Genomic DNA, 14,861 nt, shown 5'->3' on the forward strand with positions numbered 1-14,861 from the left:
TAAAAATGAAACAAAGAAAAAGAAAAGGCTTAGGACTAGTGCATTTAACCCCAACAAGGGGAGAACATGAGACAGGTGGGTCCGCAGGTATCACTAAGTGGCCATCATAGCCCAAACAGGAATCCTTGGTTCCAGTAAAAGATTCTGCATCAGACAGAGGGGCCTAGAGATATGGTTCAGTAGATAAAAGTACCTGCTGCCAAGACGGACAGCCTATCAGCCCCTGGTACCCACATGGTGGAGAGAGCCAACGGCAACTACTAGCTATCCTTTGTCCTCTCCCTTGTATTTGCAAACGAATAAATGCACACATATAAAACATTAACAATCAGGGAAAAAAAATCAGAAGGCCCTTTGGTTTGATAGTCAAGGCTACAAAGAAAAGGACTTACAAGAACATACTCAGAGTTAGGCGTGCTGGTGAACACACATATCTCACACTTGGGAGGTATGGCAGGAAGATCAGCCATGCTTGATTAATACAGCAAGTTCCAGACCATCCTAGGCCACCTGAAAGCCTACCCAGACACCTCCTTTCCCATTTTTTTCAAGACAAGGTTACTTTGTAGACCAGGCTGGCCTTGAAGCCACAGCAATCTGCCTGCCTCTGCCTCCCAAGTGCTTAGATTAAAGGCATGCCCACTACGGTCTGGCAATATTTACAATTTTTAAGGAATTCCCACAATGAGTCTGAAACTCAGACACAAATACAAATCTATTGGCATATCAGGTATAGTTGCTCAAAACTATAATCCCAGCATTCTGGAGCCTGAAGGACAACTGAGAGGTAGAAGTACCCCTAGGGCTACACAGACTCTATCTTTAAACAATAACTTAATGCCATAGAAAAACCAGACACTAATAGTATACACTGTTGATGCTAGGACTCAGGAGGCAGAGGCAGGAGGATCTCTGTGGGTTTAAGGCCAGCCTGGTTCAACGCTGTGGTGTAGGACAGAATACACAAAGAAATGCTGTCAAGGGGCTGGAGAAATGGCTCAGAGGTTAAGAGCACTGCCTGTTTTCCAAAGGTTCCAAGTGCGAATCGGAGCGACCACATGGTGGCTCATAACCATCTACAATGAGGTCTGGTGCCTTCTTCTGGCACACATGCAGGCAAAACAATGTGTATTTAATAATAAATCTTAAAAAAAAAAGGAAAAGAAACTCTGTCAAAACCAGCCCTCCCCCAAAGAAAGCAAATTCAGACAACCATTTTCATAAATCACATATGTTTATGTTCCAAAAATATCACAGTGACAAAGATACAGGCTAAAGAAAGACAATGTGATCCAGCTTACCTGGAGGTACTGGGGGTGGAAAGCCAGGAAACTGTGGGGGTGGGATCCCTGGAGGGAGTGCTGGGATTCCCATGGGAGGGCGATTCAAATGAGGGGGGAAAGACATTCTGACTGCACCAGTCTAAAGGAAGAAATGACAAATCATCTTATTTGAAACTTTTCCAATCTTGATATGCCTATATTGTTGACCTTCATTTTTAGAGTTATCTGCAAAATTCTAAAGTTTTCTTACCCAAAGGAGTTGGCAAAGACCCTCTTTTCTCTGTCTGTCCATTGAGAATTTTTTAAAACTTAGATCTTTTCTAAAATAAGTTCCCAAAATGTACACGAACTAAGTTCAGGATAGACTCCTACAATCATGTGGGAATACATATAAAGGAAGAAAAAAATTTTGAGGTTCAGTTAATATCAAAAAATTAAACGCCAAACATCAATGAATCTTTTAAAACAAACTCAGAATCCAGGAGGGTAGCTAAGTTTTAAGTGTTCTGATACATTCAACTTAACTCAATAGCTCTCCTAAAACTAAACTAACAAGGTTAACAATACTTGACTTAGCTAGTTCTTCAAAGACAAATGTGTCATTAAATTACCAACTGAGGAGAAAGAGGGTGTGCCTGCTATCAGGTCACATAGTAACTGCTCTAAGGCGGAAAGGAGCCCACAGTTTGCAGTAAGGTTAACAGTTTTCTTTTTGGCAACAAGGACCTTAGGAAGTCAGGGCTGGACTTATAACACTACTCAGCTGATGAAAACTATGAACACTTGATCTCAATTATTTCAAGTACTGAGATTACAGGTATATACCACCATACCAGTTAAGATATTTCTCTTCAAGCAAACCTCTAGCCAGGCCTGGTGGCACAAGCCTGCAATCCCAATCCCAGAGGTAGAAGCAGAAGAATCTTGACTATGCTAGGACTTGTCTCAAAAATCCAAGGTCTGGGGCGGGCAAGGAGACATATATCTTTAATCCCACCACTGGAGAGACAGAGGAAAGACAGCATTGTCTACACAGTCACACCAGCCAGGGCTACATAGGGAGATACTGTCTCAAAAACCAAAACTGAAATAAGTTGGTAGTTGGTGATTGATTCCAGTAGAATTTTGAGGTTTTGTTTTGTTTTGTTTTGTTACTAAGCAGTAAACCACTGTTAAACCACTAGCAAAAATGCCTACACCTATAACATTAAATCCCACACTCTGTAACAGAGAAAGCCTAGAATTGTTAAAGCAGTTTCTTTCTGTGTAGCCTTGGCTGTCCTGGACTCACTCTGTAGACCAGGCTGGCCTTGAACTTACAGTGAGCCACCAGCCTCTACCTCCCCATATGCTATAAACATATTTTCCAAGCAGGGCATGGTGGCACATAATTGTACTCTGAAATTGGAAGGTGGAGGCACAGGAGGATGAGTTCAAGGCCAGACTGTTATGTAGCAATGCTATGCTGGATTTGAGAACAGCCTGGGCTACATGAGACCCTACCTCAAAAGCATGTTGTTTTTAGTAGTTGAGTATAAATATTTGGTTTTTCTGCTTAAGATATTCTGCATGACCCAAGTAGGTCTCACACCCAACATCCTTAGCCTTTCAATACATGTACTACCATGCCTGGTTTGTTTGGTTTTTTTTTTTAAACTCACCCTTCAGTAGCCAAATTTTTTTTGTTCTGTTTTTGTTTTATTTTTGAGACAGGGCTTCTTTGTGTAGCCTTGGCTGTCCTGGACTTGCTTTGTAGACCAGGCTGGCCTCAAACTCACATCTATTCACCTGCCCCGGCCTCCCAAGCGCTGGGATTAAAGGTGTATACCACCACACCCAGCTCCAGTAGCCAAATTTTTAAAACTCAGTGTCTTCTACTTTTTCTCACCCAAGAAATCTCACTTTGCTATATTTGTTTTCTATGTATCTTTTGATGTACAAATATTTACTAATTTATGCTTTGTATTCATACTACACTGTTACCTGCATTTCTCCTTCAATGTCACTGGCATCTCTTCACATCAGTTCTTGTCTTTATAACACAATATAATACAGAAATACCAGTTGCCTCAGCTTTTTAACCCTTTGAAAAACACTGAGCATTCTTAGGCATTTAATTTTATCTTTGCAAATATTTAGAATTGTATTTAATTACATTTATTCGTTTGTGTATGGTTACGGCATGTATGGAAGTCAAAGAAGAAGCCAAAGGAGTCAACTCTCCCCTTCCATCACCTGGGTCTTGAGCTTGCGCTGTCAGGCATAGTGACAAACATACCCTTACCTACTAAGCCATTTGTGAGCCCACAAACATTTCTGTAATACAGATTATCACTGTTTGCATCCAAACTCTAGTACTAACTCATTTCCCAAAACATGTGTTTACTTATATTACCAGTGTATTGAATATATCCTTTCCTCGTGTTAGAATAAATCAATTAACTTATAAGAATATGAGGTTAAAAACAAACAAACCCAATTCCCTTATTTCAGTTTAGCTCCCTAATCCCTAAAAGTTGACTATCTTTTTACCTGTTAATAAGCATTTCTTTGAAACAGAAAAAAACTTCTCCACGCTCACAACTGTTTCTTCTTAGACTGTTCCTCTGACTTTTTAAATCATCTCTAAGGGCTGGTGAGATGGATCAGCAGATGAAGGTACTTGCCACCAACCTGACAGCCTAAATTCCACACCTGGGACTCACAGGGTGGAAGGAGAGAACTGACTCCCACAAGCTGTCCTCGGACCTCCACACATCTCATTGAACATACGGCCCCAAAATAAGTAAATAGGAATGTAACTTTAAAAATATTTTTAAAATACTTTGCCAGGAGGTGGTAGCACATGCCTGTAATCCCAGCACTCAGGAGGCAGTGGCAGGTGGATCTCTGAGTTTCGGGCCAGCATGGTCTATCGACAAAGTTCCAGAACAGCCAGGGCTACACAGAGAAACCCTGTCTTGGAAAACAAAGAAACAAAAAAAACAAAGAAAATAGTAATAATTTTAAAAAATATTCCGTAAAACTTAAAACTTTGATTTTAGAAGCCAGTTCTTATTCATAAGTAAAAGACTTGTCACAATGATTTCTATATCAGCAAAAAGATGCTAGAAAATCCTTTTAAAACTTAGGTAAGCATCAGCATATCTAACAAAGGAAAGACACAAGTTTATAAGACATGCATTCAATTTCGGTGTGTTCTTTGTCTTTTTTTTTCTAATTATTACCTTTAAAATTACCTCATTAAGTAATGGGTTTCAATTATGGCATCTTCACACATGTGTTATTACACTATGTTCTCATTTGTTCCCCTTCCCCACTGAGTTTTTAAATTATCTATATTACAAATGTTCTGCATGGAAAGGAGCAGGAAGGTGTGTCTGTTAACACAGAAGGCTACTGTCCTACTTACAGAAGCTCTTGTGTTATAATAATACTCTATCTCAGCACTTTCTTAGGAAGGCAGGTGGTATAGTACCTGTTGAATAAATACATTAATTAATGAACAGTAAACAATATCTGAGGACTCATTGACAAATTTATTAAACACTACTACATATCAGCAACAGTCCAGTGCCTAGTTTCACAATGGTATAAACTTGGGCCATGGATTCACTTTTAAAGCCACTTCTCTCCCACCAGTATTAGATATAAACAGTACTTTTAAAATAAAGCTATATTAAGGATTAAAGTTATTTTATGGTGTTTAATATTAAAAGTTAATTAACCAGATACATTTTAGTTTTTACCAATATAATTATCGCATACATTGCTAGTTTTCCTATGAAATACCTCTCTTTTATTTAAAGCTGCTCAAAACTTAACATGGACTGTACTGCAAGATGAAAAAATATATTCAATGTCCAACGTTTATGAACAGTCCCCTTCTTCAAGATAATGTTCCCCTCTCCTTGGGAAATTCAAAAAAGACATTGCTGATGACTTTGATGATATAAATATTCACTTTAAACATTGAGTATCAACAGCTTTATGCTTTGTTATGTGAACTAAAAATACAATCATAGCAAGCAAGAGGTACCAATTTTATTTTTTAATAAATTTAAATTTAATAATAAATTATACTATCTTCTAAGTTTTAAGGACATGAAAGTTGGTAGGTTTATAGAAAAATAATGCAAAGGAAAAAGCTGGGGAGTGGTTTACTTTCAGTTCCAATGAACAGGCCTCACAAAACAAAGATGTGAAAGAGGCTGAGGCAGGAAGCCCTATTCATATCAGAGGCAAAAGCCTTCCAAGAAAAGGAAATACAAAGAGACTAAGGTAGACATGCCTTTGAGGGAAGACCAGCCAAACCAGCTGTATGTCTAAAGAAGAACAAACTCAGCGTCAGATAAAAAGTGAGCATTAACTGGGGAAGAGGAAGTGTTCAAAGAGGATAGACGGGGCTTTGTAAAGATTTGACTGCTATTTAAATGAGACAGAACACATTTTTGAAAAGTGTCTGGCTCAACTTAATTATCACCTGTTATTCCTGGAAGGGAACAAAATGGAAGCAAAGAACTACTACAATAATGCAAACAAGAGATTGTGTCCTGAAGGAGGAAGGAATGATCAAAGTAGTAGGTAACAAGTTGCTGGGTTCTGGACGTGTTTGTTTGTTTTTATAAGATGATTTTTTAATTTATTATTTATTATTCTGCCTGTATGTGTGCTTGCATCAGATCTCATTATAGATGGTTATGAGCCACCATGTGGTTGCTGGGAATTGTACTCAGGGCCATTGGAACAAGAGCCAGTGATCTTAACCTCTGAGCCATCTCTCTAGCTCCTTTTGTTTTTTGAAACAGGGTTTTTGTGTAGCCCTGGCTGTCCTGGACTCTCTTTGCAGACCAGGCTGGCCTGGAACTCAGAGATCCACCTGCCTCTGCCTCCCTGAGTGCTGAGATTTCAGGCCTGCACACCAGCACACCTGGCTCAGGTTCTGGACATTTTTAAAGATAGTCAAAAGGATTTCCTGAGGGGTTATGTTAGATATAAGATGCAGTTATTATTTAAAAAAAAAAAAAAAGTCAAAAAAAGATGCAGTTATTAGTACTCAAATTATTTTAATACTATTTACAAAATTGGTTTTTGTAAGTTTTGTTTTGTTTTTTTCCAGACAGGGTTTCTCTGTGTTAGCCATGGCTGTCCTGGAATTGCCTTGTAGACAGCCTGGCCTTGAACTCAGAGATCCACCTGGCTCTGCCTCCCAAGTGCTGGGATTAAAGCTGTGCGCCACCACGCCCTGCTTAAATTTTGTTTTTTTATTTTGGGGGTTTGGGGAGCTGTTTTTTGTTTTACAAAACAGGGTGACTTCTATGCAGTTCTGGCTGTCCTGGAACTATTAGACCAGTCTGGCCTCAACAATCCTCTTGTCTCTGCCTCCCAGGTATCACTATGCTTGGCCTAAATGTTTTAACTTTTGAAGATTTATCTACCTAAAATATATATATATATATATATATATATATATATATATAGAGAGAGAGAGAGAGAGAGAGAGAGAGAGAGAGAGAGAACTCATTCTGTAGAACAGGCTGGCCTTGAACTCAGAAAATCTGGTTGCCTCTGCCTCCCAAGTGCTGGGATTAAAATGTGAGCCACTACCACCTGGCTAGTTCAAAGTATTTTTATTTGTTTATTTTGTGCCAAAATAACTGTCTGTGATGTAAGTGTTCCCAATCTCTATCTAATTTAATAGTGATCACACTATTCTATTTGTCAAGACTCGCTGGAATTAAAAATTGATTTTATGGGCTGGGCGTGGTGGCGCATGCCTTTAATCCCAGCACTTGGGAGGCAGAGGCAGGCGGATCGCTGTGAGTTCGAGACCAGCCTGGTCTACAAAGCAAGTCCAGGGCAGCCAAGGCTACACAGAGACCCTGTCTCAAAAAAAAACAAAAAAAATTTTGATTTTATTACATATAATTTAGATGTGTTTAGTCTAAAAAAGAAAAGACCTAAAATATATTTATACTATTCAATTCAACTCTCACTTTTTTCTATTTTTCAGCCCATTTTTTCCCTTATTCCTGGGAATATACTGGTATACAGAGGTATACAGTCCTCCACTGCATCTCTACCTAGATAAAAACAAATGTCACCAGGGAGTGGGTGACACATTAGCTCTCTCAAGGGAACACTATGTAGCAAATTTCTGAAATGGTAAGAATAAACCAAAAGATTTCCCTTAGCAAACACTCCTAAGTACATAGAGCTCCAATTATTTTGCAAGTTCTCCTCTAGAAACCATCTGTGTTAGTTAGGAAAGGATGAGATCTTAAGTGACTATATAACCCTTTACAACTAGCCCAGTAGCTCCACAATGAATGTGACACTGTCTCTCAACCTGCTTACAGCCTGCACAGCACTAAACACTGCTTTAGAAAAATCACTAACTGGATTTACACAGACCTGGATTCTGCAGAAACCATTCCTTTAAAAAGTCCTGTGCCCAAATAAAAATGTTGAAAAGAAACTTTTATTCCATAGCAAAACTTATCAACAGGTAGGGGACATAGCGTAGGCACAGAGCTCTTGTCTATCAAGGCCCTAGCACTGGACAAAAACACTTAAAAAAAAAAATCAGCAGTCTAACCCCCTCCCACACAAAAAAATCAGCAGATCTAGCCGGCTGGTGGTGGCGCACGCCTTTAATCCCAGCACTGGAGAGGCAGAGACAGGCAGATCGCTGTGAGTTTGAGGTCAGCCTGGTCTACAAAGTGAGTCCACGAAGGCCTAGATAACATAAAGAAACTTTGTCTCGAAAAACCAAAAACAAAACAAACAAACAAAAAAAAAAATCAGCTTTCCCTCAGAAATTTTCACTTTCAATGAGAAAAAAGCGCATTACCTGTTCAGTGTATTGCTTCACCATTTTTAACGAGAAAAATGCAGCACTGCCTATACAGACTAGTGAATGACAGACTAAAGTGGAATACACAGCGCTTCACAAACAGGCTAGAGGGATGCTTCTGGGTAATGGTTGCACAATTCAGTACATGTACTTAAAAAAATAAAGCACTGACCTTTCTAAAGCTACTATTTTTGAAAGAGCAGTTATCAGTGTAGGACAACTACCAATATCTAAGGTCCGAAGACATAACAATATTGTACCAATGTTAATTTCCTGATTGTGATCACTGTATATTTATTTTTAAGTGATAAAAAAGGAATTTGGTAGAGCTTTCAGGAAATACTTTATGTTGTGGATACAGGAGCATCACATCTACAACTTCGTAGCAAAATATGTCAAAAGAAAACCACAGAGAGGAGAAAAGTACAAAAGCAAATTGGCAAAAATGTTAACATCTAAGGAACCCCAGAGTTAGGATGGTTGAGAACTCACTGTTCTATTTGGTAACTTTTGGTAAATTTTAATTTATGTCAAAGTAAAAAGATAAAAAAACAACACAATGTCATGAGTTCTTGGTATGCCTGGACTGCATGTGCTAGCCAGCGTGGGCTGGAGTAGGAGACACTATCTCACAAATTTAAGAAAAGGGTAAAGGAAAAACAGCAAATACTAATAATTCTTAGTAGTTTTTCTCCAGATACTTAAAAAATTGCTTTAAGTACAAAAATTAGGATCTCAGCAATTAAGAGCACTGACTGTTCTTCCATAGGACCTGGATTCAATTCCTAGCACCCACATAGCAGCTCACAAGTCTCTGTAACTCCAAGATCTGACACCTTCACACAAACATACATACAGGAAAAAAAAACTAATGCGCATAAAAATAAACAAAATAAAAACAAAGTACAAAAAGAAGCCAAGTTTAGGTGCATGCCTAAAATCCCAGCACTGGAGAGGACAGGGCAAGAGAAGCCTGAGTTTGAGACCAGCCTGGGCTACTTACTGATGACACCCTCCATCAAAAATCAAAAGTACAAAGGCATTCAAGAAGGCTTTAAAAAGAAATCAAAAGCCCCTTAAAGAATGTGAATAGCAGTTGTAAGACATGAGATTTTAAAAAGGTCTGGAGCTCTAACTCAAGGGACCAGAACTTGCCTAACAAGTCCAGGGCCCTGGATTTGCTGCCCAGCATCACAAAGTAAATAACTACGTTAACCCACAAAGCATGTTTAAGACTAGGCATGGTGGCTCACACCTGTAAATCCCAGCACTTGTAAGGCAGAGACAGGTGGATCTCTGTGAGTTGGAAGACAGCTTGTCTACATAGTGATTTCCAGGATAGCCAGAACTACATAGAGATCCTGTCCCCAAAAAAAGCTTTTTTAAGATTAAAAAATATAAAGTTTTCCAAGATGGTGATTACTTTTAACAATGCTAATAATTTAATGTTAGCTTTTTTCAAAGCTATAAAACAATGAATTTTCCTCCAAATCATACATGAGGAAAATAAACTCAAAGTTCTGTAGCTAAAAAGTAACTTGAAATATTCCTCACCAGCTCTTAAGTAATCACTCAACATTAACATCATTAGCATGTACAAGTGTATGTGTGTGTGTGTGTGTGTTATCTCTATCCAGAGACTCAACATTGCAATAAAAAGATAATCACAAAATAAAAACCACTTAACCAAAATTATTAACACAGTATGGCTAAATCCAAAACAATAAAACATTTTTTTTCCTCGCCGTTTCTGGTATCCTACCAAAAGAAAGGAAAAAGATAGCTCAGCCTTTAGTAGCATTTGCTGCTCTTCCAGAGGACGTGGGTTTGATCCCCTAGAGAAAGGCATTTTTAATTCCAGTTCTAGAGGATCCTTTTCTGGCCTCTGGCTGCACCAGGCATAAATGTGGTATACATACATGGAATCAAAACACCCATACACATAAATTTGTCAAAAAAAATTTTTTTAAAGTACATACTTTTGTGACACTCCTCATACACACATTAAAAAAATTTAAAGGTAATGCTAAATGATTTGATGCTGACATTTTTATTTACTTTTATTTGCAAAAGCCCTCAATACTTATTATACCTGGTGTACAATTGTTACTGTCTGTTGGTGAAGAAGCTAACTAGTTCAAGGGAACAGTGTGTGGAGACTCCAAAGTACCACACTATCCTGAAATCACCAATTCGGAGGCTCTTTCACTCTACCACATACCAATTAGAAAGAAAGAAACTTATATACTAAGGTCTACTCTGATTACACAGGAAGAAATGTAAAGTCTCTGAAACTTATGACTCTAACTCTGAAGTAAAATTTATTAGTATAAATCAACATATTAAGCTAATACTTTATCGAACAGTTTATATCTTTTTTTTTTTCAGTCCCCAAGTCGAATCTGTGAAGTGGATCACAATATAACTCTTTTTATAGAAGGAAATCAAGACTTAAAGTTTCATAGGAAGAGCACATTGCTTGAATCACAAGAACTGAAGGAATGCCTTTGAGACCTCTGAGTGTTTTGGGATGGATATCTCTCTCTCTCTCTCTCTCTCTCTCTCTCTCTCTCTCTCTCTCTCTCTCTCTCAACCTAAAGTTCTCACAAAATTACATTTGTAGAGTGAATACTCCCCGTTAAGCTATCAATTCTTCCTAATTCCATATTCAGGCTTCAAAGTATCAACAGTATACGGTGACCTTCTTACTTGTTAAATTCACTTATTCCTGAGGTCAAGATTTTTAAACTGAAGGGAAATTGATGGGGAGGGTGTTCCCAGACAATACCAAAAAAAACTGTTTTTACAATATTGCTTGCCACCCGATACACTTAAATTTCCATTCTAAAGCACTATGACACAAGAGAAGCCCAATCTGCCCCCCGCCCCGCGCCACCTTTTTTGGTTGGCTTTACCCTGTCCTGTATCAAAGTGGCACTTCCACGTCAATATAAATCTATCATTACATAACTTCGAGATAACCTTCATACTCCATTTCGAAAACGGTATTTACAAATCAATACTGAAAACAAAAGGATGGTAACACGTTTTTAATAGGAAGGCCTAGAATGAATGGAGATAAACTGGTTACAGCATCCTTCCGATCGGAAAGGGGACAAGACGGTGAAACTCATCACCATCACCACCTTCGACAAGCCTGAAAGGTGCTTTAAAAAAACACACACACACACACAAAACGTAGACACTCGCGAAATTCAAGGAGGGGTGGGGCCCGTCCTGCCGGCGGCTGGCACTGGGCGACCAGAGAGGGGAAGGAATCCGTTGGTGACCCAGGCACCTCGCTAAAAGAGTGGGCGCAAGGCGATTTTAAAGGCCTGCAGCCTTGAGGCGCATGGGTCCCCAGCCCCGGAAATCTACTGGGGGATGGATCCGGAGGCCCGATAAGGAAAGAGCCTCCAGCGCCGGGCCTCCAGGCCGGCCGAGCCCATCCGTGTTCTAACACGGAGCCCCGCCGGGGCCGAGGCGACTCTCCCAACCGGAATGTGAAGCAACAGAAGAGAAAAACGGGCGACAAAAAAAAAAAAAAAAATCACCAAGGAACGATCAGGACGTGGGCCCGGCCTCCCACGGCCTCCCGGTCCTACAGGGTTTGTTTTTTCTTTTTTTTTTCCGAGGCCTTTGGAGGAGCAAGAGCAGCTCAAGCCTCGTGCCCGTCCCCTCCCCCACCTCCCCACCCCCTCTCCCCCCCACCCCCCACCCCACTCGGCCCTCAGCAGCTACCCTGGCTTTTCCTCCTCCTCCTCCTCCTCCTCCTCCCGCAGCTGAGGTCCCCGGTCGACCGGTTTCCTCGCGCGTTCGGAAGCGCGAACTCACCCGCCGCTGAGAAAACGGTAATGTCTCCGCGGCCTCTGGGCGTCAGGTTATGAGTGAGCTCCGCCGGTTCCGCCGGACTGAGGAGACTGGTTCCGAAGCGCCTTACTCGCATAGGCCGCAAACACAGCCGCGCTGCGCGGGGAGCTTCTGGAGGTCTTCCTCTTGCCCGGCGTGCACTGCGCTAGGAGGCGTGGAAAGGGCGGGGGGGAGAACCATAGAGAAGATTATACATAGAGAGTCTCCACGGTTGCCTCTGACTCACTACGCACAGAAGAATGACCATAGAGAAGGAGCGCCTAGTGGGCCTAGAGAGGCCCAAGCCGTAAATTACGACCCACCCTGCCATTTTTGATTGGAGCCGATTGAATCTTATGACTGAGCGACGCCATCTTGAGGTCAAGGTTCCGGCCGATTACCCGCGCGGGGCTTGTTACAGGATTTCTCACTTTTTGGTGGTTCGTTTTCCAGGAATTAGAACCCTGGTGTCCAGGTTCTTTGAGGTTCGACGAGCTGATACCTGGGCGGGACCGAGGACCTCAATAGAAACCCCAAATGTCATTTGTCCTTCGAAAGGAACTGCTCACATCAAGATATAACTGGCAACGGCTATGTTGTGTTTTTTGGACTTTTTGTGTGTACACGCAGGACATCTTAGGCGAGGTAATAGGGTCAAAAAGCTAACTAGATGTTTGATAATTTCAAAAACATGAAAGAATATTTAACACAACTTTCTGTAGTGTGCGAATGATAAAAGAATATAAAATAATGAAAATGAATAGTCACAAATTACTGGGTTATTCAATTTATGGGCTTTATAAGCAGTATCTACTGCTTAGTCTTCTGCTGCTCAAAAGAATTATAATTTTTCAGAAGGATCTTTCCTCTCTAAGTACCTGGTGTAATGCTGGATGCCAAGGCACACACTCTGAGACGCAAAGGCAGGTGGATCTCAGAGTTTGACTCCAGAACAACCAGGGCTACACAGAGAAACCCTGTTTTCGGGTTGGTTGGTTGGTTTGTTTGTTTGTTTTTTGTTTTGTTTTTTTGTTGTTGTTGTCCTTCAAGACAGTGTTTCTCTGTGTAGCCTTGACTGTCCTGGACTTGAACTCACTGCGATCCACCTGCCTCTGCCTCCCAGTGCTGGGATTAAAGGCTTAAAGGCATGCACCACCACGCCCCGCGAGAAACCCTGTTTTCAAACAAAGATAGTGAGATTTATTCCTGTCCTGGGAGAACTGGAGTAACAAATAGCAGACCTTGTTTTTGTTTTGTTTTTCGAGACAGGGTTTCTCTGTGTAGCCCTGGCTGTCTCAGAACTTGTTCTATAGACCAGGCTGGCCTCAAACAGAGATCACCTGCCTCTGCCTCCTTGAGTGCTGGGATTAAAGGCGTTCACCACCATTCCTGGCTTTTGTCTCCTAGTTTTAGTCTCATTTTATGGTCCACCGGTTCCTTCCACACTAGACTATCAGCAGGAAGAGTGCACAGGGTTTTCATCTTCTGCAGCTGCAGAGCTTAGGATAGTGACTGGTATCTAGCGAGTCTCAGCATTTGTTGAATAAAGGAAATGATTCAGTATGGTATGGCATGTGTTTTGAATCTCAGCCCTCTGGGAAGCTGAGGCAAGGCAGGTTCTCTCTGAATTCAATGTTAGCCTCTTCGGTTTCAGGACCCCCAGGGAGGGCTACATAATGAGATCCTATCTCAAAAAAAAAAAAAAGAGAGAGAGAGAGAGAAAAGCAACAAAAAGGAAATTCTCATAGGTACCAAAAGAATGCAATGCAAGAAAAGTGGGGATAGGAAAGTTTGACACTACTGCCTCCCTAAATGTTATGTTCACATACATTACTTTTTACAGGTTTTTATAAAAAGGTGAAGGCCTACTTCCCAAGACTTTTGCAAAGATTAAATTAACTAATATGAGAAGGTACTTTCTACAAGAAAATGCTCATTAAACATTACTTACATTTTATAAATGTTTTTACAACTACAAATGTAAACATAGATATCCTCTCAAATTGCCACATATACTCTTTTTTGTTTTTAAAGATTTATTTTTATTTTATGCAAATAAGTATGACTACATATATGTCTGTGAGCCACGTCATAGGACAGAAGATGGCAGTAGGTGGCTTGGAACTGGAATTAGAAATGGTTGTGAGCCATCTTATGGACTCTGGACTGAACCAGGGCCCTCTGCAAAAACCACAAGTGTCCTTAACCGAGCCAACCCTCCATTGTATAATATCACTTGTTTAATAAAGCCTTGGGGACCAGTGAGATGGCCCAGCAGATACAGGTGCCTGCCACCAGAATTGACAGCCTGAGTTCAATCCCTGAACACACACGGTAGAAGGGGACACCAAACTCCCACAAGTAAACACTATGCCATACACTCAAGTGCACAAATAGGCACACACATAAGCAATAAATAAATGAAAACAGAATAACCAAAAAATAAATAAGCCAGGTAGTGGTGGCGCACAGAGGCAGAAATGGATCTCTGAGTTTTCAGCAGTTAATAATAGTTGCAGCTGGGCATGGTGGCACAAGCCTGTTATCCCAGCACTCAGGAGTCAGTGGCAGGTGGATCTCTGAGTTCAAAGCCAGCCTGGTCTACAAAGTGAATCCAGGACAGCCCAGGCTACACAGAGAAACCCTGTCTCAGAAAACCAAAAATAAAAAAAAAAAAGAAAGAAAGAAAGAAAGAAAAGAACAACTGTTGCTCTTGCACAGGAACTGAGTTAAGCTCTCAGTACCCAATGTTGCCTCACAATCCTCTGTAACTCCAGTTCCAGGGGATCCAGTGCCCCCTTCTGACCTCTGCTAGCAGCATCCATGCAGGAAGTGCGCGTACACATACATGCAGACAAAATATTCACACACAT

At 40.7% G+C, this 14,861-nt stretch overlaps 1 protein-coding gene across 4 annotated transcripts in view; it reads right to left on the reverse strand.

The window, feature by feature from the left end:
• RBM25 (RNA binding motif protein 25) overlaps positions 1 to 12,161 on the reverse strand; it is a 46,820-nt gene extending 34,659 nt beyond the window's left edge. The window contains exons 1-4 of one of the 4 annotated variants that reach the window (XM_084792069.1): positions 11,974 to 12,161; positions 4,696 to 4,761; positions 1,534 to 1,651; positions 1,302 to 1,422 (exon numbers count right to left, since the gene is read on the reverse strand). In XM_084792069.1, the coding sequence (XP_084648195.1) occupies positions 1,302 to 1,422; positions 1,534 to 1,575 (163 nt within the window). In that variant the 5' untranslated portion in view covers positions 1,576 to 1,651; positions 4,696 to 4,761; positions 11,974 to 12,161. The remainder of the gene's footprint in view (positions 1 to 1,301; positions 1,423 to 1,533; positions 1,652 to 4,695; positions 4,762 to 11,973) is intronic. The other 3 variants (XM_084792070.1, XM_084792072.1, XM_084792071.1) reach the window with 3 other exon arrangements.
• Positions 12,162 to 14,861: the final 2,700 nt, after the last annotated feature.

The sequence above is a fragment of the Acomys minous genome (genome assembly GCF_964271855.1).
Source record: "Acomys minous genome assembly, chromosome: 8".
In the NCBI taxonomy this organism is placed as follows: Eukaryota; Metazoa; Chordata; class Mammalia; order Rodentia; family Muridae; genus Acomys; species Acomys minous.